At 44.2% G+C, this 27,427-nt stretch overlaps 1 protein-coding gene across 13 annotated transcripts in view; it reads right to left on the reverse strand.

Moving 5' to 3' along the window:
- Positions 1 to 3,997: 3,997 nt before the first annotated feature.
- Positions 3,998 to 27,427, reverse strand: part of PAK1 (p21 (RAC1) activated kinase 1) — a 74,759-nt gene continuing 51,329 nt past the window's right edge. For all 13 annotated transcript variants that reach the window (XM_050331799.1, XM_050331795.1, XM_050331801.1 and 10 more), the window contains exons 6-15: positions 27,289 to 27,405; positions 26,819 to 26,993; positions 23,774 to 23,837; positions 22,829 to 22,877; positions 20,221 to 20,333; positions 14,942 to 15,059; positions 14,387 to 14,486; positions 12,410 to 12,606; positions 10,737 to 10,874; positions 3,998 to 9,244 (exon numbers count right to left, since the gene is read on the reverse strand). In XM_050331799.1, the coding sequence (XP_050187756.1) occupies positions 9,158 to 9,244; positions 10,737 to 10,874; positions 12,410 to 12,606; positions 14,387 to 14,486; positions 14,942 to 15,059; positions 20,221 to 20,333; positions 22,829 to 22,877; positions 23,774 to 23,837; positions 26,819 to 26,993; positions 27,289 to 27,405 (1,158 nt within the window). In that variant the 3' untranslated portion in view covers positions 3,998 to 9,157. The remainder of the gene's footprint in view (positions 9,245 to 10,736; positions 10,875 to 12,409; positions 12,607 to 14,386; positions 14,487 to 14,941; positions 15,060 to 20,220; positions 20,334 to 22,828; positions 22,878 to 23,773; positions 23,838 to 26,818; positions 26,994 to 27,288; positions 27,406 to 27,427) is intronic.

Below are 27,427 nucleotides of genomic sequence, written 5' to 3' on the forward strand. Positions count from 1 at the left end.
CCTGGGCCGTGCTGGTCGTGCTGTGGCTTTGTCACCGTGGAGCTTCTCTAGTGACACTTGTCATCACCAGGATGAGCCCAGAGACCTCACTGGGTACTTCTTACCCTTCACATGGGTGGGTAGTACAGGCAAGCAAAGCCAGGCTGGTCAGTGGGAGCAACTATCAAGGAATCCTCCCTCCCCCAGCACACCAGTGCCAGTGGTGACATTGCCAAAGCTCTTGCATACACCTGGGAGCATCCAGCCCACCCTGCCCACTGCAAGGGGACACCTGAGCTGGATGGTGACTGCTGTGGGAACACCACCATATTACTCTGCCCTAGTGTTACGACTGATCTCTTGCTCGTCCTTCCTGGGCTGGGACCTACCTGATGGACTCTTCATGGTGGTAAAAAAAAAAAATGGGACAACTTGTGTGTTGATCCCTGGGCTGGACTCTTCCCAAAGCCTGGAGTGCTTCAGAGTAACTGCAAAACACAAAGACTTTGTGTTAGAGGTGGGGTTAAAGCCTGATGTGGTTAGGAAATGTAAAGAGTAGAAAGTAGTGGACTCACCATGCAGCCATGAGGTTGGAGAATGAGAGGGAGTGGTGCTGCAGGGAGCAGTTTGCCTCCCTGTTCACTGCTCTCTGTGCCAGTCAAGATTCCTCCCCTCCCCACTTTGCACATATCTGCTCTCCACTGGTGAGAAAAGAGAGGGCTATTACCTGCCCACTGCCCTCCAGGGCATGATCCAGGCACTCCTGAGCACTGGACACCATTACAGCTGCACATGTGGCAGCAGCAGGAGCCTGAACTTGACTGCCAGAAGATCTGCTAGCCACAGATTTATGCAGGTTAGTGCTTTTAGGGCACAAGGTGTGGGATGAGGCACAAGTTCTGTTCACTGCACCCCTGACTGCACTCAGAGGTGACAAACCTCTGCTCAGCAGCACCTTGCAGCCTCTATCAACCCTGCCAGCCATCACGGCACAGTGGTGATGTGCCCATTCTCCCTTAGCAGGCTTAACTGGTATGTCAGCACAGCCCTGGCTCACCAGAAAGTCGCACCAGACCTGGGGAAGCCTGAAGGTGTCAGCAAACACTCTGCTTGTTGATGTACACAGAGGACCCAGCATTAGGGACCTGTGCTAGGATGGGAGCAGAGGGCCTGTCCTTGATGGTTCACACGTAAGCGATGGCCTGGCAGGGGGACACATTTGCCTTACGAGGCTGCTGAAACGTGCGAGTGTAAATAATAACATTAAAATGCAAGGAGCAAAGCTGGAGCTGGGGTGATCACGAGGGAATGGGCACATCAGCACACCAGATTCCATGTCAGGACAATCTCCTCATCCACGCTGATGTGCCCCGGCTGCCCCCAGCGTTCATCCTCCAAAAGAAACATTAAAAGTTTCTTTTTATGTTGCTCATGGAAAATGAGATACATAAAAGGAATCTTCAGTGCCGGGAGGGGGCAGCACAGCCCTGGGAATGGGGAAGGATCAGGCAAGCCCAGCAAGCTCCCTGCTCACGGTGTTCAAGCTACAGATCCTCCTCAAAACAAGCTTCAGAACCAAAACTTGGATGTCTTCCGTACGCTGCTGAAAATGAGGGACCCAGGCAAAGCATCCTCTATGTGAGGAGCTGCAGTTTTCCCTGCAGCATGTGATAAAGAGCACCTCTTCTCTGTTGCACCTGCGAGTGTTTTGCGTCAGGGCCACTCCCGGGCAGGTGGGGCTCGTTAGCCCTTAAAGGCAACCCACCTACGTCCCAAGGACCTCGCTGCCACCGTCCAAGCTCTCTTGGCCCCGGCAGATGAACCTTAGGATTAAAGGGTGGGCTCAGTTCCGCGCACACTGTGTCTCACCTAAAAAATCCAATGTGCAGGCTGGAAGGTGGAAAGACCTTCCCCGGATCTTCGCTCATGAAGACTGGCCATTATATTATATTATTATATTATTACTGCTAATTCCCCCACTTCATTCCCAAATAAACTAATATCCTGCAGTTACACACAAATAACTGCTCCCACTAGGATTTAGCCAGACACAGTTTGCTGTGTCTGGCTCAGACCTGAAGCTGTGTGCTCCCCAAAGCTTTTTCCTGTCTTTCGTTCCCTGCTCCTCCTCGGTAGATCAGCTGGTCTAACATAGGGCCTCATCACCTCGTGTCCATCTTCAGACTTAATTGTCTGACTCCAAAACTAAAAACTACTCAGCTACCCAATGAGCCTTCACTAATTATTTATTTTTAAATTTTGTTATGAATTTACCTACAAGGAAAGCTGTCTCAGCTCTGAAGAGCCCTCAGACAAGTTATACTTAGCTAAAATCAACACCAACCAAGCCTTGACATCATTCATTCTCCAACATCTCCCACCCCCCATTAACTGCTGGGCAGCTCAACCAAGTTCATCTCATGGGAAGAAGCCTCCAGGACAGAAAATTCTTCCCAGAAATCATGGAAAATGGTAGCTATTTAGAAACAGACCGTGTCCTCTCCACTGGGGCAGGAGGTAGAGCCACCAGACACCAATGCAGTAGTATTTTTAGGGGCACTTTACAGGGTACCTTACTAGGAGCAAAATTTGCCTGGTACCCTGCTTTGTGAAGCTTTGGAGGAAGAGAGGTTATTCAGCCTGGAGAAGAGAAGGCTCCATGGAGACCTTAGAGCACCTTCCAGCATCTAAAGGAGCTATAAGAGAGCTGGAGAGGGAAATTGGACAAGGGCATGGAATGACAGGACAAGGGGGCATGGCTTCAAATTGACAAAGAGCAGGTTTAGACTGGATATTAGGAAGAAATTCATGACTGTGAGGGTGGTGAGGCACTGGAACAGGTTGCCCAGAGAAGCTGTGGATGCCCCATCCCTGCAAGTGTTCAAGGCAGGTCAGATGGGGCTTTGAGCAACCTGGTCTAGCAGAAGGTATCCTTGCCTGTGGCAGGGGGTTGGAACTAGATGATAATCTAGGACCAATTGCATTGGTCCTTCCAATCCAAACCATTCCATGTTTCTATGAAGGGGAGATGGTGACAGCCCAGTCAGATTTCCTCCATCTACTGGGATAAGGACATCCAAAGCAGGATGCTACTACATCATGGCAAAGAGAATCGCCCAAAATCACAGACAGGTTGGCTGCAATATTCATCTTGCTCAAGTGATGGGGCTCCTCATCTTTGTGAAATTGAGCCAGATGGGTCTCTCTGCTGGCTTTCCTGGAAAAGAGCTGTTGGAAAGCAGCCTTCAGCTCAGAATCTGTTCTGGGCAGAGGAAATTTTAATGAAGTAACATGAATTGTCTTATTCTAGTTGGTCGAATTCCCTGTTCAAGGTGCTCCCTTTTCTCCCAGTGCCTTCTCTAAAACTTGGCTCAGCACCCAGCTGAGCCAAGGGCTTCTTGCTGCTCCTCACCCCCACATTCCCCAGATGACCTCAGAAAGTCCTCTCAGCACTGGGTTGGGTTTCTGGTGATCTGGTAAAAGATCCAGATCAGATGTTTTACAAGCAGATGAAGTGCTTGAAGGGGTTGTGGTGGTGCAGATGACTTTCCCAAATCATGATGTTCCTGCTCCCTGCAACAATAAGGCACTTGTGTAAACTAGCCTGTAGGATGATGAACCCCTGCTCTTGTCAGTAATCTCATCCCACCAACCTTGAAAGAAAGTGATGCTCTGGTTATAGGTACCTATCCCAGACTCTCCTGATTTCCACCTCCAGCCTCCGACCAAGCTGTACCTCAGAAGAAAACAAGCATCCAAGATTCCTCCTCTTCAAGCCATGGTCTAGATTCTACTCACAGCTTGCTTTCCAGAGCAGTAACTGTGTCCAAACAAGTTAAAATAAGTGATGAAAATCAAACTTGCTGCAACAGCTTTTAGTGTAGTCACTTCACTTAATCAAGCAAGATCTGAGTAATCTAAAATAGGACAGAGAATCACAACCCCTCCTTCAAGCATCCCCACTCATTTCTACTATCAGTGCAAGGGGCATTGAAACAGCAAGTCAAGGAGAACCAAGTAATTAATTAAGGTTTTATTTAGGGTTTCAATTTTATTTTTAAAATGGCTGAGCTGACCTGGCACATTAAACAAACCCAGCAGTACAGGAGAGTTACGCCAAGACAGCATGAAGAAAAATACATTATACAGCAGATTTAAAAACTGCAACAGCCCCTTATTTCCAGGTGGGACATGACACAAAGACATCTACCAACAGCAGAAAGCTGCAGTCAGAGCAAAAAGCCTTCTTTACAAACACAAGACCAAAGCTGGGCAGCGGCTGACATGATCCCAAGGCAGTGCTGATCTCAAAAAGACACAGCACTGATGTTGCAAGGCAGAAGGGAACAAGCTGCTTGTCACCCACAGAAGCCTGAATTAAATTCATTTCTGCCATTTCACATACCCATGAAATCTGGCCTCTCTCTTCAGTTCCTTGGCACATCAAGGCCATCTCCTCCATTCTACCTCCCACTTTTCCTTTCAGCTGAATTTTGTCGGGCTGTGACTCAGAGCCATGTTGCTGCTCCTGTCTCCACTTACAGTATCTTTTCCTTTACTAGGCTCCTTTCTACTCTCCTCCTTCAGAGATGCTGCTGCCTTGAGATGCAGCAGGCTGCTGTGGCGCTCCTTGGATTTCCTCAGCAACTGTGTAACTGAAATTTTAAACCTTGCTTCCTCCTACCCCTTGGGCCAACTCTATCTTCTTCCCCCTGTTCCCTGCAGGTTCCATTTTGGCAGCAAGTTTCTGTCCAGCCCTAATCTGTATTGTAGTTCTGTTATTGTCGACCATTCCTTGTCAAAGTTGGCAGCTGCTTCCCCAAGATCCCATCTTTGCCACTGTGAGTTGTCATTAGCAACAAACTATGAGATCCTAAAGCATTCATTATGCATACGCTTCATCCAGTTGGGCTTACAAACCCAAAATACATCTACAGGCTCTCTTACAGTTGAAATAATGGAGAATTGCTTAAACTTCAACAATTTTAACACTGGAGATGTTGCCATTCACCATACAAATGGACTATGCAAGCTCTTTATTAGGAACGGGGTTTAAACAAATATTATTCTTGGAAACTGGTCTGGACCAATTTCGCTGTCAGCCACGGAGTGCAGGTTCTAAGGAAGCAAGTACCTACTAGAGACCATTGCAATCCATGCTTGCACGATACCCTGCTGCAAATGTGCCCTACTTACACCAACCTGCCACGTTTTGAGAGACAGATGGATTAGGATACTAACAGAAATCTCAGCTAAGAAGAGACAGGCTTTTACACACCTCACATTCCTAACCAGGCAACATTCTCAGCACTTTTTCAAAACCAACCCCTAAAAAGAGGCATCAAGTTGGCAACAAAACACTGCAGCAGTTGCTTTACAAAATAGTGGCTTTTGTGGTGATGGTATTTACCCCCCCAAGCCTCTTCTCAAGCCCTAACCAGATAGTTCAAGTCAAGTAAGTGTCTCCATGGAAACCTCCTTTCTCGAGGAGCCTCCTTGCTGGAGAAATCCCTGCACCCCTTTTGTTTAGAAGGGGAAGGCAGTGTGGTAGGAGCATAATGCCTGTCTAGTGAAGAACCTGTAACAACTAACTCATCAGTCAGATTTATGTCCTTTGAAAACACACCCATTCAATGAAGACATTTTAGGGATGGCTAAAGGTGTGCTACTGCTGCTGCAACTAGCTAGTTCTGCTGTCCTCCCGATCCCTGCCCTGGCTCTTCACTCTCAGGCCCATCGAATCATAGAATACCCTGAGTTGAAAGGGACCCACAAGGATCATTGAGTCCAGTTCCTGGCCCTGCACAGGACATCTCCAAGAATCACACCAGGTACCTGAGAGTGTTGTCCAAATAAACTGCCTTCTTCCCAAGAGGTCTCCATACCCCCCTCACACACAAACTCTTGGCCCCACGTGAACTCCAAATCAATTGTTTAAAAAAAACCACCTAGAGCTGAAGTAATACAAATCAATGCCCGTTCTTGAAATATAGGAAGTCTTATTGAAGCTACCAATTGATCCTTAAATAAGTCAGTTACTGTATTTAGGAAGAGTTTGAGCCTTTCCCTTCACCAAGCCCTTTGTAAACTGTAGCACGTGAAATCATTTCTGATATAGGATTGCTTGAGATCCCTCAAAAAGGAAACCAATTTTCCAAAAGGACACTCAGACAACTGAATATTTAATGTTCTAATATAGGAAAGAGACTTCAATATTAGCAGGCAAATAAATAATTAAGGGCTGTGATTAAAAATGGTTTCAACTCAGGTGAATCAGTTAATAAGGGGGGGGGGAATAGCAAAGGCACCAAAGAAGTTGTGCAGTTGGAGTTGCTTTCAAATAACAGCAGAAACAAGATATTCTCAGAAAAATAAGCTTCAGAGGTTAATTTTTAAGTCAGAGAGTTGCTATATAAGAGCCCTCTGTAGGCAGGAACATGCCACAGGGGATTCTGAAAGCTAAAACAGGTGCTGGTGCCAGGAGGCTCACAGGTGAAGGGAGAGGGAAGGAAAGGATGCATTTCAGAACAACTAGAAAAAAAATAATCCCATTCTCCTAAGATTAAGGTAGCTACAAAATTTTTTTAAGATTTTCTGAGAACATAAAAACATGATGTGTCTGGTAACTGGAAACTAGGTCCAGGCACACTGTAGCAGTCGCCTCCTCTTCCCACCCACCTATCATGAGTGGGGAAAAAACAGCCTGGGAAAAGATGACACACATGCACAATGGTCACACTCTTGTAGCTTCCCATTAGAGAAAAAAAGGCCTTTGGGCAACCCCTTTCTCAAGCAGCTAACAGAAACCAGGCAGGACCAATTCAGTGTGGAAGTCAACAAGACAGAAGCACATCACCAGTGTAAGAAGGATAAACAGTCATTCGCATGGATCCCTTTCCATTGTGCAATGGAGAATCCAGAAGAGCAACTTATATCACACACAAATAATCTCCTTTACCTTCTTTGGGGAAAATTAGCAGAAATCTTACTGCAGAAATATAAGCTCCAGTGCATGCTTGCAGGCGGGGCATATAGGCACTAAAGGTTCTCAACTCAATGGGATGCAGAGGACGGAGCAGAGAAGGGAATTAAAGAGAAATCAGAGAAATTAAACACACTGTGGATCAAATTTAACCAAGTGCTGTCAGAAAAAATGTCATTTGCCAAATCTGTAGGACCAGCCCTATGAGATTTTATAGCAAGAGATATCTAGCCACTTATTCTTTTCTTCCCACATATGCCATCTTGAGTCTTCCAGAGGAAATACAAACAAAGGTCCTTATCAAAGGGAATTATTTAAGGGTAGTAGCATTCCTTCTGCAATCTCCACCTAAGCTCCAAGCAGGTAACCTCTTCCATACATCATATCCCTCTCCAGGTTGGCAGTTCTAGTGTTTTTTTTCAAAGGAATTCATCCTTGGATACAAGCTTTGTGAGAGGAAACTTAATATTACAGGGAGATGAAATACATATACACAAAAGGGAGAGAGGCTGCAGACTGGGGCAAGACTTCACACTTCAGCCTCATGTCAAACAGTAACCACTCTGCAGCACAAAGCAGAAGGCCCCTCAGAAGCAAAAGAGCTCACAAACTATCTACACCCAGTAAAGATGGTGTAAGAGCTGTCATGTACTGTGAAACCAATAGGAAAAATATATTTAATTAAACCCCAGGTGCAGGGAGGAAAGGGCTGAGCCAGCAGCAGGTCTCAGCATGAAGAAGTAATGAATTTTTGTGCAACACAAGTGCTCTGGAGGGAGATGAGAGGTTACTCCAGAATAGTTTAAAACTCACCCCATGCATGACCAAAGCAGCACATAGAAAGCAGGTTCCACAGTTATAACACACACTTTTTAACCCTTTTCTCTATGTGTAAAGTTACTCCCTTGGGAGCCACTGGCTACTCCAAAGGACTACATAAGATGGGGTAAAAAACAAGGTTCTATTACTTCATCCAACACATTCAAGTGCCCGTTGACCACACAAGCAACAGCCCCTCCAACAGACTCATCTGATGACAGGGAATTCTCCAGTTCTCCCCCAGCCCCGAGTTAAGAAACACAGCAGTCGTTTTATTAAAATTCAGTACACAGTTGAACATAAGCCCAGTGTTTACAACCAATCCCTCTTCTAGTAGTTCCAGGTTTCCTGGTATTTTACAAACTATTAGCAACCAAATGAATCAGTAGCATAAAGAAACCATCGTTTAAAAAAAATTCATGTCCCCACATCTCCAAGAAGAAAGCAGCATCTATGATCAGTTTGTTTTCCATTGGACTTCCCCTAAGAAACAAGAGTTTTCAACATATTTTGCAGGCCAATCTTGTCTTTAGAATAGTAATTGCTCGGTTTGCTTTAGCATACAGGGCAAGGGTCTCTAAAAAGCCTCACAGTGCAATAAAATAACCCAAAAAGAGCTCTCTGACAATTTTTTTCCTGTGATTTACCTCCTAAACCAGAAATTTTTGAGATGTGTTTAATTAGTTAAAGTTCACACTAAAGGGAAAGGGGGGGAGAAACCCAATTCACACAAATTGGCAGAGATCATCCATGAATTAAGTTCTCCAGTGGCTGCGGAAAGCACACAGAGGCTTTGTCCATGCTCCCTCGAAACATCCAGCAGTGCTGCAAGAGGGATACACCTTCACATCCCTATTCCCCTCTCAGTTGTTACAGCTGTTCACATTGCTGCTGCCTGCTTCCTTCCCTCCTCGAGTCATCCAAAGCACAGAGCAGCCTTGGTGGTATAATAGCAGCTTGGCAGAAGCAGGAAAAATGCAGCCAGCAAAAGATTTAATTTATTAAGATAAACATGGTCTAAGGCTCCACATTATTTTTAAAAATAAACACAGTAAGAAATATGAAAACAAACTGGCTTCACTACGTGTAGGTCATGTTCAGACGTTCTCAGAAAGATCTTCTCAACCATATAAAATATTCTTCCCCTCCCATCCCCATCACGAGGATGGAAAGACAGTTCACTGTGTGAGATCAGCCATGTCCCTCTTGTGTGCCCTTCCACATTCTGTGAACAATACCTCTGCCACCCTTCAGGGCAGTCAAAGTTTTAAGAACACCCCTGTGAAGAAGTAGCAGAAGGGGAGAGGGGCAGGTAATTCAGTCTCTGAAATGAACATCTAAAAGTCTTGACACGATGACTGTGTTGACTTCACCACTTTAATGGTTGTTCTTGGCTGCCTCTTTAGCTGCAATAATCAGAGGAGTGAGACTAGACAGAGGCTTTGCAATTTTCAGGAACTGATGCTAGGAAGAAACAGAAAGAAAAAGGGTGAAATTTTTCAGAACATGCCCCAGAAGTCTTGCAGCTATTCTACACCTAGATCCATATGAAGTCTAAGAACCTACTCTAGTCTCTGAACAGGTGAAACCAGCTCTGTTACCACCACAAAATTTCAGGGCTTGCCTGAAGTGATGAAGAGATTTGCACCCAACACACACTAAATTATCCAATGTTTGTACATGTTCAAGATCAAGCAAAACTCAGCATCTCCCAAGGCAACATGCTTCAGAGATGGAAAAAATAAAACAGTAAAAAACCCAGAGGCTACAAGGTAGTTAAAAACAGACAGAAGTGTTGCAGTCAAAATGTTCTCCTGCTCCAAGGAACAGGACATAAACAATCTCTCACATTTCAGGACCGGAAAGTCCAGCAGGAAAAGTGATCTTTCAACTACTGCCATTCTGACAGTCAGTAAAGTTTCATTACAGTCTCAGATGGCAATAACACATATCGAAGTCTGAACCCACTAGACAAACTAGTGGAGAGGAAGGAAAACAAAAATGGGAACTGCCTCACAGCTGAGGTCTGAATGCTCCTGATCACAGATTTATTTTACAAAGAGCTATATTTTCCATCCTCATGGCAAATTTGACAGAAAGAACATACAAACTACTCCTCTCATCCATGCTGGTAAAAAGCCTGGTAGCTTGGTCCTCAACTTGCACCAGGAGTTCAGACTAAGACACCAGGTTTTCAGTGAAGTATCTGATTATAAGGTGCTGAGGCACTGGCACAGATTGCCCAGAGAAACTGTGGCTGTCCCAACTCTGGAAGTGTTCAAGGCCAGGTTGGATGGGGCTTTGTGCAACCTAATCTAGCGGAAGGTATCTCTGCACACGGCAGGGGGAGTGGAACTAGGGGATCTTTAAAAGTCCCTTCCAACCCTCATCATTCTATGATTAGGGTATCTCACAAGCTATGTTCCATCACCTCTGTAAAGAGCAGTATTGGGCAAAATGTGGTACCCCCAAACTGCTCCAGTTAATGCAAGCCATGTACATTCCAAAGGGCTTTGTGATCCCTCCACCAGAAAGGAGACAGCCAGAACATCCAATAGCTAGAAGCCTTCCTGCTGCCCAAATCGGAAGCACGGCAACACCATGACAACACATACAGATGTCATGGCCAGCTGTGTGAGGAAACCATGGGAATTAAGGGCTCAGCATTTGGCAGGCCTGGGGCATAGCTATTATTTGAGGTTGGACACAGAACATGCTGCACAGCTGCTACTAGTAGCCAGTACAACATAAAATGGGAGCAATCTGTTAACACTTTATTATGGATGTACATTTGGGGGTTGTTGGTTTTGGTTGGTTGTTTTTTTTTCCTGGCAGGTTACCTTAGCTGTGCTTCTGCCCTCAGCTGATGCAGTATTATTTAAAGCCTCAAACAAGACCTCACCCTAAGCCTGGGTAAGGCAATTACACTGGTTCAGTCTCGCTGCCCATCACCTACCTGTAGCAGCTCTTTTGCAGAACCTCTCTTTTCCACGTCCATTTCAAGACAGCGATTTAAGAAATCTCGGAAGATGGGTGACAGCTTTTCTGGATTCTGCAGTTCTGGAGTCCCATTAGTAGCAATGAGATACAGGGCCTAATGCAAAAACAAGCACCAAAGAAACAGGAGGTTAGATTCCATCTCTGTATTACACCCATTTCGCGTCTCCCCAGTTCAATGGGGAGGAAAAAGCCCCCACCTTATCAGGGTGACCAATCAGTGCCTAAGTTTCAGCAAACAGAATAGCTGCCAGCCCTATTTTTTTGTGGATGGGATCCAATCCTTTATTGTTTTACCCTCTTAATCTGGGTTTGGATCCTGCAGCCCTCTCAAGGGATTACAAGGACAAAAACAACATTCCAGACCCTGTTTACATAGGGAAGTTAACTGGCATGGCTCTACCAGCGCTTCTGTAATAACTATAACCTCATGGGAAGGTAACCTTGACTAAATAGAAGATTTTTTTCTGTCAGTACTTTGCCTCAGTGCACAAAGCCTAAAAAGTCAACATGATAAAGATGGAGTTGGTTCCTTACAAAAGATGTCCAGCAGACTCTTCAGCAGCTTTTAACATCCTCCAAAAACAAGCAGTTTTGCTACTGCTTGGGGATGAAGTATTCGCACACACGCTGCTCTGAGAATCAAGGGACTCAGAATTCATCCATTTCAGGATTTCATGTGAGAAACTTCCTGGATGAATTTTCAAAGGAAGCAGAAATCTGCCAGAGACTCATTAATATGCAGGCCTTTTGAGCACATCACTCAACACATCCCATGGGAGCAGTCTGATAGCCTGGGAATTGGCATAAGTTTAGTTAAATGAGGCCAAATCACTGTTACTTTAACTCAAATCCATTTCATTCCTTACACTCTTGCTGCTGCTCTTCTCTCCCAAAAATCACTTCCAGTGCAAGAGATGGAGAAGAAAGTTAGAATTTTTCAAGATTCCTCCAACCTCTGTAGCTGAGGGAGAAGCCACAAACCTGGCTTATACTAAGAGCAGTGATGCCCCTACACACTGACAGCATCCCTCCTTTTGTTAAAAATTAAACAAGGGAAAGACATCAGGAGGCTTAAGCCCTGTCTAAAGGCTTATTAAGCTTGTAACTTTAGTTTCAACATGCAATGAGGAACAATTTTTCAGTAGGAAAAAGCTCGGTTTATAGAATAGAATCAGAGAAACATAAAATGGTTTGGGTTGGAAGGGTCCTTAAAGATCATCAAGTTCCAACCATCCTTCCACTAGACCAGGCTGCCTAAAGCCCCATTCAGCCTGACCTAACTCAAGGAGAATTCTTCCTCACTCATAGAGTACAAGGTTTCAAGACATCACTGATTTTGTGCCATCCAGTATTCTTTCTGCCTCTGTCAGCATCTCCAGAATGTGGGAAATTATGAGTGTGCATGATCTAACTCATTAGAGCTGACCAAAGGGTCTGTGCAGGAAGAATCCACACCTCTGCTATCCAGAGCAAACTATGGCTTTAACTATCACAATCTTCTCACCGTGACATCTAAGGAGACCACAGAATCAAAGAATAGTTTGAATCAGACAGGGCTGCAGGTGTTGAAACCACACCAGAGGAGTCACAGGCTTAGCAAAGACCTGATGACAAAAGGTACTCGCTTACTCTCAGGGGGTTCTCATTGAGGTAGGGGGGCTCTCCTTCGATCATCTCGATGGCCATTATCCCCAGCGACCAGATATCCACTTTGGGCCCATACGCCTTCCGCGTCACCACTTCAGGTGCCATCCAGTACGGGGTCCCCACCATGGTGCTGCGCTTGCTCTGCTCAGGAGTGATCTGAGCACAGAAGCCGAAGTCAGCTGGAAAAATTAAAATGGGGAGGAAGGGAAAGAAACAGACAGACAAATCAGCAAACTCGTCCAAAAACAAGCCTTTCTGACATATCGGAGTTGCAGTACACTTTATCTTGTTGCACTGTCTGGGGTGTTGCTGCTGTGAAAGGAGGGGTGGTTCTGTGGCTAACACAGAGCATGGTGTTCAGAGTTGAGTTTCTAAACCTGACTCTCTGAGGCCATGAGCATTACAGAGCTGCTGACTTGTCTGTGTGAAAGATAGGGATCAGTAAATGACCACGTACAGATGTTGAGACACTCGACTGTGTTGCAGCATCAGGTAGCTGTAATACACAGTGTCATATATGGTCTAAAGACTGTCTGTGGGTATGTGGAAATAGAATTTAATGCACAGTCTGATCTAGATACACTCCCCAACCCACACACTGTATTGTTTGAGGGTATTTTCAGTCCAAGAGATTACTTCCCCAGTAGGTATATCATCCCTCAAACAGTATTTGCTTTACAGACCAAAGAGTGTTTAGAATAAATTTATATTGATTATTTTCTTCGAATAGAGACAAAAATGGAGAGCCTTCACACAAAGATTGCTGGGTCCTGTATCTGATTTGTATTTGACTTACCAAAACAAAAAACTCATTCTGTTCTTGTGAGCCCAGCAGAATCAACACAGCAAGATGCACTGCCCAACCTGACCCCCTACGGCATCACAGGTCTAATTTTAGGCGGAATGATGAAAATTAAACTGATTCCTAGCTGAGTTTTTATCAAGGGTAAATACCAGGAAAGGACATATGGTTCATAAACAGGGCAAATTTCCAGCAGAGCCAATAAGCAGCTCAGATCCAGAAGGTTACTGCATCATATCCACAGGGACTTCTTTAACTTTAAACTCCAGCCTGATACCTGCATACTATGCTCAAAGAAGTTATTCCATAAGAACAGAGTACTTTGGCCCCCATCAGCTATTCATCGCTAACGCTCCAGAGACCTGACTGTACCAAACTGCAGCTTTAGTCTAAAAGCAATTATGTGCAAAAAAAAAACCACCCCACCTTCTTACTCAGCATATCTGCACTGTGTGAATTTTGAGTCATATCTGCTGCCACTGCCGACAAAAATAGATTTATTTATGCCTGTTGGGTGCTAGCCAACAGAACTGAGAGGAAGAGAAAAGGAGCACAATTCTCTTAAAGCCATAGGTGGAAGATAATAATTGACTAGTTTCCAGACTTCTCTCTGCATGGGCAGAGATAGCACCACAGCTACCTTAGCACCGAGGGGGCAGAGCAGCCTCAAGGTCTCCACTGCTGGTGATACCACACGGAGGAAACAACATTTAGAGTCCAGTCTGTGTTGGCATTATGAAATTAAATGATTTAAAGTTACATGGTTTTCAATTCTCTTCCGCTTCCCCTGTACTCCAAGTACCTGCAGTATTTTCCAGACTGAAGAGATTGTTCACAAATAAAGACTTCTGGCACTACACCTCCCAGCTCCGCTCTCTAGACTGGAGTAGCATAAAAATACTGTTATTTTAGTTCACATAAACAGATGGCCCAAAACTAAATGAAATCCAAGCCTCACTTCGAGTCTGGTATCAGTTCACAAGGATTCATGCTTGCCAATCTACATGAAAACCAATGCCACAAAAATATCTACAGGAGCGTTTCTACAGCCTGTTCATCACCACTCAAATACCCATCTCCCTAAAATGCCTGGCCCAGAGCAGATAATTGGCCCAGACTGATAACTCAAGTCAGCACCAGTAATGTTCCCTGCATACTTAGTTTGACAGAGCCATCCATTCCCAGCAGGATGTTGTCACTCTTGATGTCTCTGTGAATAACTTGGTTTGAATGTAGGAATTCCAGAGCTTGGAGACACTGAAAAAAAAGTAATTGAGATATTCTTACTGTGATGAAATTATTCACCAGTCACAATTAGCCAACTAAAGGACTCAAACTACATGCATTTTCAGTAGTAAAGGTGTTGTGTCTTAGGACCTTTCATATATTCAGTATGTGCAGGACTATAGAGATATCCCACTGAGATCAGCAGATCTTAGGAAGACAAGTTACTCCCTAAAGACCTGAAGAACAGACATAATCAAGAGGATTCCAACCCCATTTCCCACTCCAGTCCTCCCTCTAGGGAGAAACATAAGGTTTGTATTAGGATCATATGCTGCAACCTTGCAGATGAAATCCATCCTCTGAAAGAACGACTGTTGCCTTACAGAAGCTGGAGAGAGCTATTCCCATGGAGTCAGTGACAGATCCTAGAAAGCCTGTGTCCCATTCCCAGCCACAGCTCCCTCCGAGTACGAATCCTGCTTTACCTCCCGGCACACAGCTGCGATTTGTCCCTCGTCCATGCAGGTCTCTGTCACGACATCTGTTAGGGAGCCTCCTGCCAAATACTCCATGACCACCCAGAGCTCTTCTCCTACAAGGTAACTGAAGAACCAAAACTAGATTTTAAAAATAAGCACGTATGAGCATGTCACCGTTTACCTGGCCAGAATGCACATGGTTTCAAAGCTGTCTCACAAGTGCAGAGAAACCAGGAGTCACATTTAACAGTATTGGGGGAACCAGGTATTTGTGGTACTTTCTGTACATGGGAGGATCTGATCACAACCTGAACAACCAGAGCGAAGGGTGAGTGCAGAAGTTGAGGAGAGATGTAATGGGAGAGCTGGCTGCAAGTTTCCTGTCCATAAAAGCAAGCCTGAATTTTGGAAAGGGCACAGAGAGGCCTGACCTTAGAACTCCTGCTGGGAGAGAAAGATAAGAGCTACTAGTCAAGGATGGGGTCCAAGCGTGCAGCCCAGACATTTGGCACACAGCATGGCTTTTGAGGGCTCTTGCATTGGAAGAGGTGGCTGGGGGCTGCTTCATTGATCCTGGTATCCTGCTGTCCTAAGCAACTGCCTGCTTTGCCCAGGCCCAGAGACAATCCTGGGTGACACAAAGGATGGCTGCCCACAAACAGCCACGAAAGAACACTTCTTTTTTAAGCATTGTGCATTTGAAAATCAAGTCAATCTTTTTAGTGCTACCAAACTAGTTTGTGACTTTGTCTGAAAATTTCATAACAAAAGGAGAACTGGATGAAACATCAATTCTGAAGACAAAAAGCCCAAACCCAAATCACTAACCATTTTTGCCTTTTTGGGCTCATCTGGAAGAACATCAACACAAACTTCCATGACAGAGACATCAGCATGACCCATTCCTGAAGGAAGGAATCATCAGTTTGAAAATAGACCATCTAAGCCTATCCTCTCATTTTTCAAGTGAGTGGACAGATGAGTCAAGTGAGAGGGCAGAGAATCTAATTAAAAGCTTTGGCTGGCATTAGAGTTCATCAGGGATACATTTGCTTTGCCCTAAAACACTGATCTTACTGAACAGTGAATTTGCTAGGAGCCAAATGCAGAGACCTGGGCAGGTTCTAGGGAACAATTCGGTAGAAAGTAACAGTAAAGGAGAAATAAGTTAAGCCCAACTTGGCATAGAAAGTTAAGACAGAGATGAGTGAGACACCACAGGAGTGAGCAAGGGGTGGGCTTGACCCCCAAAGGACACACTGACAACACCTAAGCTGATGAAAAAATCCCCCCAAAAATAACTGTGATCTGACCTACACCTGGATGACAGCACTATTAGAGTTACGGAGAGCTTTTAATATCAGAGACAAAGAGGGTATCTTGGTTTGGTGATGCTGAAAACTATGTACAGAGGTACAGTCTGGAGTTTCTTTCAGGATACAATGCCCAAGGGCAAGGGGCTATGCTCCCAGAGCAGACAGGTCTCCAACTCCACTAAGGAACAGAAGCTAATGAAATGACAGGTTTTTTTCCCTGGCATTACAGATCCCAGCAAAAGCGGCACCACCTGCACAGCAGCCCATCTGAGTGAGAGAGGAGCAGCAGAACTGCTTTCAGAAGCACTCCTGCTATCTCTGTGGGTCATTTACCTTCTGCTGGGCTCTGAAAGCCACTCCATCCACACCCTTCCTTCCTGCCCCTATGCTATTGCTATTTCTTCATGACTTCTGCCAAACCAGGCTCTCTCCAGATTGTATCAGCACCCTCCCAACAAAACAGCCACCCCAGACATCCCAACACTTCCCTTTATTGCCAACAGCACCCTCTGCAGCCCAAATCTACTTGAGCATAAGGATGGAGACAAAATGGGCCCCACCAGGCCTGTGTTGACAATCTCAGGTTCCACACGCTGGGAGCAAGCTGGTACCTCTCTGCAGCCAAAAGGGATGGAGCAAGCCAAGAACCACACTGTGAACCAAAGCTGTGCAATGAGCAGCCACAGGCATGTGCCAAGACCCTGGCAACTCAATAATTTGATGGATTTGACATAACACACAGAGAGGTGGAATTAATGGTGGCTCCCTGCCAGCTATCACCAAAAAAATGTCATTTCAGAGGACGGGGTGGTACCATCTTGTGGATCTTTCCACTCCCTTGACAGTTTTAGTCATTGAGCTGCCCACTGCAGTCATGACTCAAAGCCACTCTCTCAGTAGTTCTGGAGACACCACCAGGAAGTCTGTACACCTACATGCTGCTCTGCATGTGACATCAGGCATAGCATGGTGTCACACCTTGTCACTCATAGTCACCTTTCAAAACAAGGCTGGCAGTAAAAAAAACCTGGTGAAAGTCTTTGAGGAAGAAGGGGACAGTCTACACTTTCTCTTCATCCATCTGCAAGAACAGGTAATATCTGATCCCGTAAAGTATTCCTCAGCTTCCACTTAGATATCCTAGGAAGTTGTCCACCAAGCCCTCCAGATCACAAGTACACACCAGTCAGTCTTAATCCCTTCTTACTGATAAAATTTATGAAATACGGTTTTGCCCAGAAGCACGAGTTCATTAATTTCAGATCTTTGCACCAGTAACATGCCTCCAACATGCAAATATGAGACAGTAGTCTGGAAAGAGAACAGTGTTTTCTTGTAGCATGACTGTCTTACATCTTTAGCTTTATTCACTGACCATCCATCCCTATTTCAGTCTGGGATTGGGGTGAGGGTAACAGTGGCTACCACTTATTTACGGGGTTTATTAAGCTAAGGAGAGTTCTTCAGAAAGAAACCAAAGGGCAGGAGTTTGCTTTCCCTAACACAGGGCATCTGATGCCTGTGTTTATATGCCTAAGTTTAGAAGCAAGACTCTGAGGGCCTCTTTCACACAGTACAAAGAAACTGGCACCTCCAGCAGGTAACTCAGCACAAGTGGCTGCTTGTCTGCACTGAAGACTAGTGTCCCTGTCTTCAGAACCAGATGATTCTAAATTCAGCTCACAAGTACTGCTGATTTATTAGGCTATGGCTCTAGGTTAAGTGCCACAGCACACCTTTGTGCAACACTGGCCACTTACTCTGCAGCAGAAAAACTGTCTTAACCACAAGCAATTAGGCCATGCAGGTAAGAGAGGACAAAGCTCAGGAAACCCTTGCATAAGGGCAGAAGTTGAGGCAAAAAGGAAGTGAGGGAGCTGGTTTATGCCAATGACCATCTTACAGCTCCCCTTAGGGACTCATAAGGGGAGGCACTCTAACAGAACAACAGAACAGAAAGCAGGTCCCAGTGGTAAGCATTTCCTTCCTCATACTTCCTCAGTGACAGCAGTAGGCAGAAGCCAGCAAGTGGCATCCAAATATCAGCTTAATTCAGCACTTGGAAAGCAAACAGGCATATTAGGCCAGGCAGAAAGGACACAGCTCCCCAGCAACAGGATCCTGCAGTTGAAAAGCTGAAATAGTATAATAGATGCAAGAACCCCCGTGTTCATCCCAGTTGCTGTTCTGTCCATGTGCAGCACTCAACAAAAGCTAATCCCTCTGAAAAAGATTAGTGAAAGTGGAGGACAAAAGCAGCAGCTTTTGTTGCTGAAGTTTGAACAAGACAGCAGGATGTGCAGCTATCCTGTAGCAGGGGTGCATTGGCTAGACAAGGCACACAGTGGTGCCCTCTAATGAGAAGAGACTGCCTCCCATACAGTTTTTTCGGAACAAAGCTTCTAATCGGCCAGGAGAAAATAACTGTTTCACCCTAGATGCAATTCTCAACTCTTCTTTACCACTTGTTTCACTTTACACTGGTAACATTCTTCTGCTTTTTGTAAGGAAAGGGTGTCTGCCCAGCAACACTTCCCTGCACACACACCTCTTTCACAAAATTTCAGGAGCAGGCTTCCTGTTCTTTCAACAAAGTAGTTCTTTACAGCTACGCATAGGACACATAGCACCATGAAAATTCATCACTACTACTGATGTTGCAGTTTATAAGTAGTACTTTTTTTGGCTAAGACAATAAAAGTCTGCTAAAGAAAGCTATTAAAGAAACAGTTCATTAGCTGTTGATATACATGCAGAGAAAACAAGTGTGTAAATACTCTCAGATTTCCAAAAGAGATTATAGGTGACATCCCTCCATTGTATCTTAAAAAACACCCCAGGCTGCCAAGATTAAATCCTGCAGCTCACCCTATCTAGGCACTTTTTACCCTACAATAAGCCAAACCTGCAGTTCATCAGAACTGCTACATTCAGATTCTGAGTGTACCAGACTGAAAGTCTTACTGCAGCTCAAACAGGTCTAGCTATATCTTTATATGGTGAACGACACAGGCTTCACACAATGTACCAGTCTTATGTTGATGGTGAATTCAGTCACCATGCAATACCTTTGCCTTTTAGTCTTTCAGCATCATAGAATCACAGAATGGTTTGGGTTCAAAGGAACCCTAAAGATCAGCTTGTTCCAACCCCCCTGCCATAGGCAGGGATATTTTCTGCTAGACCAAGTTGCTCAAAGCCCCATCCAACCTGGCCTTGAACACTTCCAGGGATGGGACAGCCACAACTTCTCTGGGCAACCTCTTCCAGTGCCTCACAACCCTTACAGCAAGGAATTTCTTCCTTATACCTAATTTAAATCTACCCTCTTTTAGTTTAAAACTGTTCCCCTTTGTCCTGTCACTATCTGCCTGCATAAAGAGTCACCCTCCCTCCTTTTTAAAAGCCACCTTTAAGTACTGAAAGGCCACACTGAGGTTTCCCTAGAACTCATGTTATGTGTCACGTCATTCACCCTCATTGCTGTTATGCCATTGCACAAAAGCCTCCATGGACAGTAACAGGGACAAGACTATCAGTCTGCTCCTCTGCCAGCAGAATGCCAGCATTGCTCAGTGCAAGAGGAAAGAAGAGGAAAACAAATACAACGAATATGGTTCAAACTATTTCTATTTCTCCTCTAGGAGCAGGAAGGAAACAGCTTACTGTGTCAAATTTGTCAAGGGAGAGAGCTGGAAAATGGAGTCCTGACAGGATACTGCTAGTGCCTTGCTACTAGCATCTCTAAAGAGAGCCTAGACACCCCACTGATACTAATTCAGATTCCTGTTTCTCCTAGTTATGGAGAGAGACCACCAAGCCAACCACACTCCCACAAAGCCACATGTGTGCATTAATCAGTGTAAGGTTGTCTTATATCTTGCATTAAGCTGAGCCTGGAACACTTAGGACACTGGCAAGAATGTATTTTCCAGAGTCTCTTTGTGAACCCTTTAAATGCTGACATACCTGTCCAAGTAGTTGACAATGTTGGAGTTTTTGTTTTCCCTCATCACAAGGATTTCATTAATAATCAGTTCTTTTTTGGGCTGCTGCTGCAAATTCATCTGTTTGATTGCAACCTGCAGTGAAGACACACCAAGTAAAGTATTATTACAGGAGTCCCCTAGAAATGTGCCAGTACCAGTCAATTTAGTCCCACATTCAGGTGAAGGAGGAAAACACTTTCATCATAGGATGCTCAGCCATTTAGTAACTCTGCAAAAGTTCCTGCAGCCAGTCCATTTCCACCCCTGCTGGATGATACTTAATGCCAAAAAGGACAAGTGAAAATACCATTTTCATATTGGACCTTCATGTCACAGTTGGATAGCCATCTCCATCTACAGCTTCTTCGTAATGAGGAAAGAGATCCACTTACTCTGATATGGACTGATATGTCAAAATTTTTTTATTTCTTAAAGGATTCTTATTATTTTGAATTGAATGTTCTAGATTTTTTTGTGTGTTTTTTTTTTTTCCAGCTCCCCTGCAAATTTCTGCTTCTAGAAATCTCCAGTAGGGCAGGTAAATAACACAGCCTAAGCGTAGTACTCCAAGGTAGTAATTCTATTTCTTTTGTCACAGCAAGACCTGGGTGAGAGAAGTACCTGTGTTTAGATAAAAGGCTGAAAATAAGTGAATTGGAGTCAGCTGTATCCCGAGTCATAAGTGAAGGGCAGCAGGGATGGAACTGTCAGTTGTAGCCCTTTGGTTTAGCAGCTTTCTGCCTGCTTCAGGATGTCTGCTCTTCATGTATATATGCAGAGAGCAAGGAAGTTAGAACATGTTTTCAACTCTGGTATTCAAGATTCCACACTACCAGTACCTCGTGAGCACCTGGCCCTCAGACAAGCCTTTAAATCAGTAAGCCTACTCAGCACAGCTGGAGGCAGAAATACTTCACAGATGTATGAACTCGACTGTCTTTGGTACAACATCTAGGCAAGGGGAAGGAAATGCAATTATGCCTTTACAGAACTGCTACTTCCAGAGAAAGAGGCCTCAGTGAATGGATGGGAGCCAGAAACTCCAGTAACTCACAAAAACGGAGGATTAAAAGAAACAAGTCACAGAGTGCCAATATAGATGGATACAATTAGCATTTTGATAGTGTAGCAGGGGAGACTACAGAAAAATCCCAATACATGAAAAGGCAAGAGCAGACAGACACCATGCTGGCTCTCCACAGTATTCACAAGGGCTGCCAAACATTAGTTAAAGAAGACAAAACCAAAAACCCCCTGTTGCTCTTTGTGTAAGACCAGAAAGGAGAAGTGAGGGAAGGCATTTTATGCAGATAAAGAAATCCCAGTCAAATACTGAGGGAGCTTCAGAGAGGCTCTTGTACTTCCTCACTCCTGCTCAAAGTCCAAGTGCATAAGGGGGCATTTTTGTTATCTGTCACATACATTAGGATACAAAATAAACAGCTGGAGTTATACTACATAGACATCATCAGTGAAAATCTTCAGTATTCTTTAGCCTGGAAGCTGCCCAAGGTTCCTGTATAGTGCAAAACAAAGGATTTTCCTTCCAGTGTTTCCAAAATGTGTGCCATTGTATGAGCTCCTGAGTTCAGTGCACTTCGCAGAAAGGAACAGATCAACAGCATGACAAGGTTACAGCGATCCCAAATGCAGATTAAAAAACCCAGGGTCTGATCACACTATTGTAATGGGAATGATTTAAAAGTCTGTTGTAATAAAATTTTCACATGGGAGTCACCAAACGGGTCCATAAAGAAAGCAGAAAATCAAAGGAGTTCCTCCTATAAAATTTGTCACTGTTTCAAAACAAACACATCATCCCTTCCTCAGAGGCTGCAATTAGACTGTATTAATTCTTCAGGAACTGAAAAAGGGGCTGAAAGAGTTTCAGCAAAAAGCGTTACTTATGAAATTTACTGGTGGATAACTCTGACATTGTACAAATGCAAAGTACGCAGTATTGTTGCAGACTTCCATAAATAAATTTGGAATAATCCATACACTTACATCTTTTTAAAAAGCCTGCATCTAGCAATAAGAGTTTCCACAGACACTGTATACCCACCTTTATTAGTTTATTATGCAGTCAATAAGCATGGAACTTTTCAATATTCGTAAGGGGGAAAAAAAGAGACAGACATTCCTTGTCTCACAATTCAAGAGCAGAAAGCAAGTGGGCAAAGGGTGGGAGAGGAACTATTTCTATGCAAGTCAACTAGTATAAGGGTAGGAAGCAAAAGAGCAGAGGGCATATAGCAGAGTTTATGTGGAGATAGCCAACAATCTTGGGGATGAAGAGAGAAACTTCTTCTGAGGAACTACCCAGTCCAAACATTTGCTTCTGGCCACTGCAGTCACAGAAAGAATCTTTATAAATATGAAATGATTCAGGAATCAAAACTTGGGAAGTCATTTTTTCCAGTTCTCTGCTCAGACCACTCAACCATGCCTCATTAGTAAGTAAATAAAGACCTCATTAAAAATAAGATGACATGAATCCCTGAAAGACGGTCTTTATTTTGTAGCATCAACTTGAACTTTTAGGACACAATCCAAAATCCATTGCTGTGGTATTCTGCAGCACTTACCTCCTGTCCTGTAGCTACATCTATTGCCGTGTAAACTGTACCTGAGGCTCTAAACAAAACAGAGAAAAGAAAAAAACCCACACTTATTAGTGCCTCATAGTGAGACCTTAACACATGCTCATTCCCACTTGTCTCTCTGAAGTGCTCTCAGTCCTATTCTTTTACATGCAATAATTCCAGTGGTAAATATCATCTGAAATATTTCTGAGCCAAGACTGATGGAGCAGAAGCCAGAGAATTTATGGGGAATAAAGCTCCTAATAAGGGTCACTATGGTCATCCAAACCCTTGCTACTAAACCAGCAACTTGGCACATCTTGTAGGACTGGGAGTTTATCCCACTTTAAGTGGCATGACCGCACTATCTGGGCTTGCAGAATGCCCAACATGATAACAGAGCACACAGGATCAGCTGAAGTAAAGAAATGTAGCATTTGTAGTGAGGGAAATGGGAGTTTGAGCCTCAGCACATGGAACTGACAGCAGATCCCAGTGATTTGGCCTGATTTGCCTCATTCCTCTCTCCTACAACCCCTGCTTTCCCCCTACCCTGCTTAGAGGGGCACAGCACGAGCCTCGAGAAGAGCTGATTCAGAAGCAAACCTGTAATTTGAAGATTGTCTTGCAGTTCCTTCCCCACTTGTAGTTGCATTTATCAACCTGATCATCTAGTGACATATTTTCTTATATTAAAACACAATTACTCAAAAACCCAGTCCCTGAACCTTTGCCAGGAAAGGGAGAAGAGCCAGGGGGGATGTGGAATCCAGGAAAACAACCAAAATTAAAAACAAAAAGAAGAAAACAAATAAACCACCAAACAAAATACACTTTCCAAAGTATCACCAAGAGCTTTTCCAGCAAACTAACTTACCCTAGTTACAGTGATTCCTTCTTAGTATATGGAAAAGAAAGGTATAGGGCAGAGAAAAAGCATATACTAACCCTTGCCCAATCTTCTCAAAATTCGTATACTTCTTTTTTGGATCACCCACACTCACGATACTTCCTATAAAAAAAAAAAAAAAGTGGATTTGCTTCAAATACTTTTTCATACACTATAGGAACAAACTGTAAGAGCAGTTCCATGGCCTCAGCAGGTTCTGCCTCATGAACCACTCATCAGAAATCCGGAGGCAGATGGACACCAAGGAAGTCCTCAGTTATTTACACACATACCAGCTGCAGCATTTCCCTCTAGGAACTTCCTTTCAGAAATGGTGGGACACAGACATTAAGAACATTTAATCTTCACTACCAGTCAGTGTTTGCATACTAGGCACAGGATGGGGGTACACAGCCCTCACACATGGAAATACAATTATTTGCTGAAAACCTACAGCTTTAAGTCACCCCCAGATTCAAAACATTGGATGGACTAAGATGCCCCTGCACTGCAACATCTCTAAATTTGGAGGCCAGGGTCCCAATTGTTTTGGAGCCAACAGTCTTCTACAAAACTAGCCAAAGAATTCCCAAACCATGGCAATTTACAGCAGAAAAACATATTTATGGTGTCTTCACACCGGCACAGCCACAGCCATTAGTGACCCAGTGACTGGGTTGCAAGACTCGGGGGAAGGTGGAGAGATCCTTCAGAGCCTAAACCTCCCCTGGCCTGGGCTGGGCAATGCTCAGCTGCTCTTCTAGGAACCCAATAGTCAGCACAGGTTTTAGCAGCAGTTACCAGCATTGCTCTGGTTTTGGAGAGCAATCTGTAACAATCTTGGGTCACTCTTCCCTAACATGGCTGTTCAGCCAGAAGAATGTGTATTACTGCATCCCTCAAAGGGAAAAGCCTGGTCTTCTGCAGCACAGGGCTGTGAGGGCACACAAACTTTAACTCATATTCATAACCCCCCCTATGGCAGGCAGGAAACACACCCTTTTTAGGCTGAAGAAATCATAGCAAATAATATCTAGAGCTCAGCTGGGAGCAAGTCTCCTCTCTAACAGCACCAGGGTGGCTAATGGGATCAAGGGATGCAGAGCTGCGTCTGAGTTGGTGTTTGCAAGTCACTCAAGCTGCCAACATATGGTGCTGCTTTCACAGGGTCTCAGGCTGAGCCTTAACAGATGTATATTGGCAAAGAAACTGCTCATAGTCATTAAGCCAAGAAATCCAGTAGCAAGCAGAGCAAGAGCAGGCTATTTTCAGACACCACTGGAGAGCAGCCAAACCCAGAGGGTTTAGGGCAGACAGAGGTAGAAGAAGGGAACATGGCCCATGTTTGGAGAGGAGGGCAGGAAGAGAAATCTGACTATATAAAATGCACAATTACAGAAGTATTGCTGTCTGCCCTGAGGGTCAGTATTTCTGGGCAAATGTTCATAAACTTTCCCTCAAAGCTGAACATAGGCTGCAAGTTCAGACTGTGAGACAGGCAAATTTTTCCCCAAGGCAAGGACAGGACAGAAGGCTGTGGTGACCAGAGGCAGTTGCCAGTTTTGCCCTGTTTAATGCTGCTCACTGTAAAAAGAGGTGATGTTTCCAACCTTCCAAAAAGTCAGGTGAGGATTCATTAGTGTTTGTATCAGCACTGCGCTAATGCAGAGAGATGGAGATTTAGCAGCTTCCTTGTAACCTTTGTATGTCTTTAGCGCATCTTTGGTATGTGTAAATATATTTTTGCTTTCTAATTTTAATCATTTTATTCACCTGTCAAACCAAAACGTGAAAAGGTTGCTTGTCTGCACAAGTACAGCTCCACAGCCCTCAGAGGAAAAACAAGCTTACAACAAGATTAAAACTTCATCACGTATTTCTGACTAGCCCACATCTAGAAGCTGACACCTGGAGCAAGCAAGGAGTCAGAAGGTACGTTTGGTTCCCAGCAATACTATGACTAGCACTTGCATTTCTCTTTGTGACAGAAGTGGGTGTATTTGTATTAGAATAGCACTTTTTTCCTGCCACAATTGCTGCCTGCCACATCTGGTCACAAAAATGGCTTGAATCCTTAAAGGTACAAAGATCCTGCCAATTCAGTGAGTGAAGTTGCTGTTCTGAAACAATGGGTATGAGTTTTCCAATAGTGAGCAGTCCCAGTTAACATGCCATCAATTCAATTTAGGTTTTACTTAAAGAATGAGGTACTCAGGTACCATTTTAATATTTTAAATTTTTTTAAGTTATACCCTAAGATTAAATTTTGCTCCATCTAGCTACTAGACTTTGCTTCCTAAAATACTGACCTTTAGGGGTATACCCTCAAACCAAGGAGACCAGCCTGGCCATAGAGGTGCTAACATAGTTTATGTAAACTGACAAGCAAGGCATGGACATAATTAATACAAGATTAATAGTTCAAAGAATGAGAAATGCTTGACTTTCAGTAAAAACTGGCCCAGGCTGAGGATACCAATCAATTGCATGAAAGAGCTGTTTCAGCTACTGGATATGCCACAGCATAACCCTAAAACACCAAGCAGCAGAGGAGCACTTGCACTGAAGGCAGGAATTGTTAAAGACATGAGGACACAAGTGAGAGACTTGATGACATCTTTCTCAGGAAAAAACCCCACCAGTTTGGACACCCACACAATGTTAAGGCACTTAAAAATAAGCAAGTCATTTACACCATGATACTGTGGAAGGCAAACCTGGGGATGCATTAATTTTCTCTCCATCTTTTAGACACCTTGTGTCTAACATTGCAATATAATCATTCGTGCTTCAGAGCTAAAGAATAACAAGATGTCGAACAATCTCAGATTTCATAGTTAAGTAAATGTTATTTATTCAAGGTTTGTTTTGCAGAGCCTGAGGATCTGTAATTCCCTGGGGACTTCAGTTAGCATCACAGGTGCTCAGCTTACATTTATGCTCCCCTCTTACATCTGCCCTCAATTTTGTGTTATGACTGTATGCCAATGTCTTCAGTAAAGGATCTCAAAATAGGAATGTCAAACCATTTCAGCTTATTAGGATTTTGAGAAACCAACATAGCAGGACCTGGAATTTAATTTTTTTAAAGAACAAGAACATACTTAATTTTTCCAGTATCTCTTCATCTGACATTTTTGGCTTTTTCTTTTGTTTCTCCGTGTTCCTGACCAGCATGTCGGGTGCTGTGGTGCTGTTTTCCGAGGGCGAAGTAATAGGAGAAGTGGCCACATCTCTGGTAGGAGGAGGAAGAGGGTCTATCACAGAGCGGGTGTATATCTAATTTTGTTGAGAAAAACATACAAGTCAAATGAAGATTTAAACACTTCTATTCATTTTGTTATTGTTCTTGTTGCTGTCAGGGATGCATTTCTATAGCTACTTTGTTAGCAACTGATGTCACTAATCAAGGACTTTTCTCCCCCACAACTAGGCAGGTGATAATACAAAGGTACTCTGCCAGAAAGAATGGCTCCCACTGCCTCCCTCCTGCTCCCGAGAAGGGCTCAGGACGAAGAGTCACAGTCGAGACCCAGCTGCACCAGCGGAGCCCGAAGGAAGTATTTCTGCTCACAGATTTTGTGTGTTCAGGTCGCGGAGCTATCACGGGGGGTGGAGCTGCATCGTCTTCATCATCTTCATCTTCAGACACTGAGGGCACTGCAGGGGTCTCAGAGACAGCCTTCACATTCTGCACGAGGTTACACAAAGAG

The sequence above is a fragment of the Myiozetetes cayanensis genome, unplaced genomic scaffold, assembly GCF_022539395.1.
Source record: "Myiozetetes cayanensis isolate MyiCay16 unplaced genomic scaffold, myiCay2020 scf5-8, whole genome shotgun sequence".
NCBI classification, from domain to species: Eukaryota; Metazoa; Chordata; class Aves; order Passeriformes; family Tyrannidae; genus Myiozetetes; species Myiozetetes cayanensis.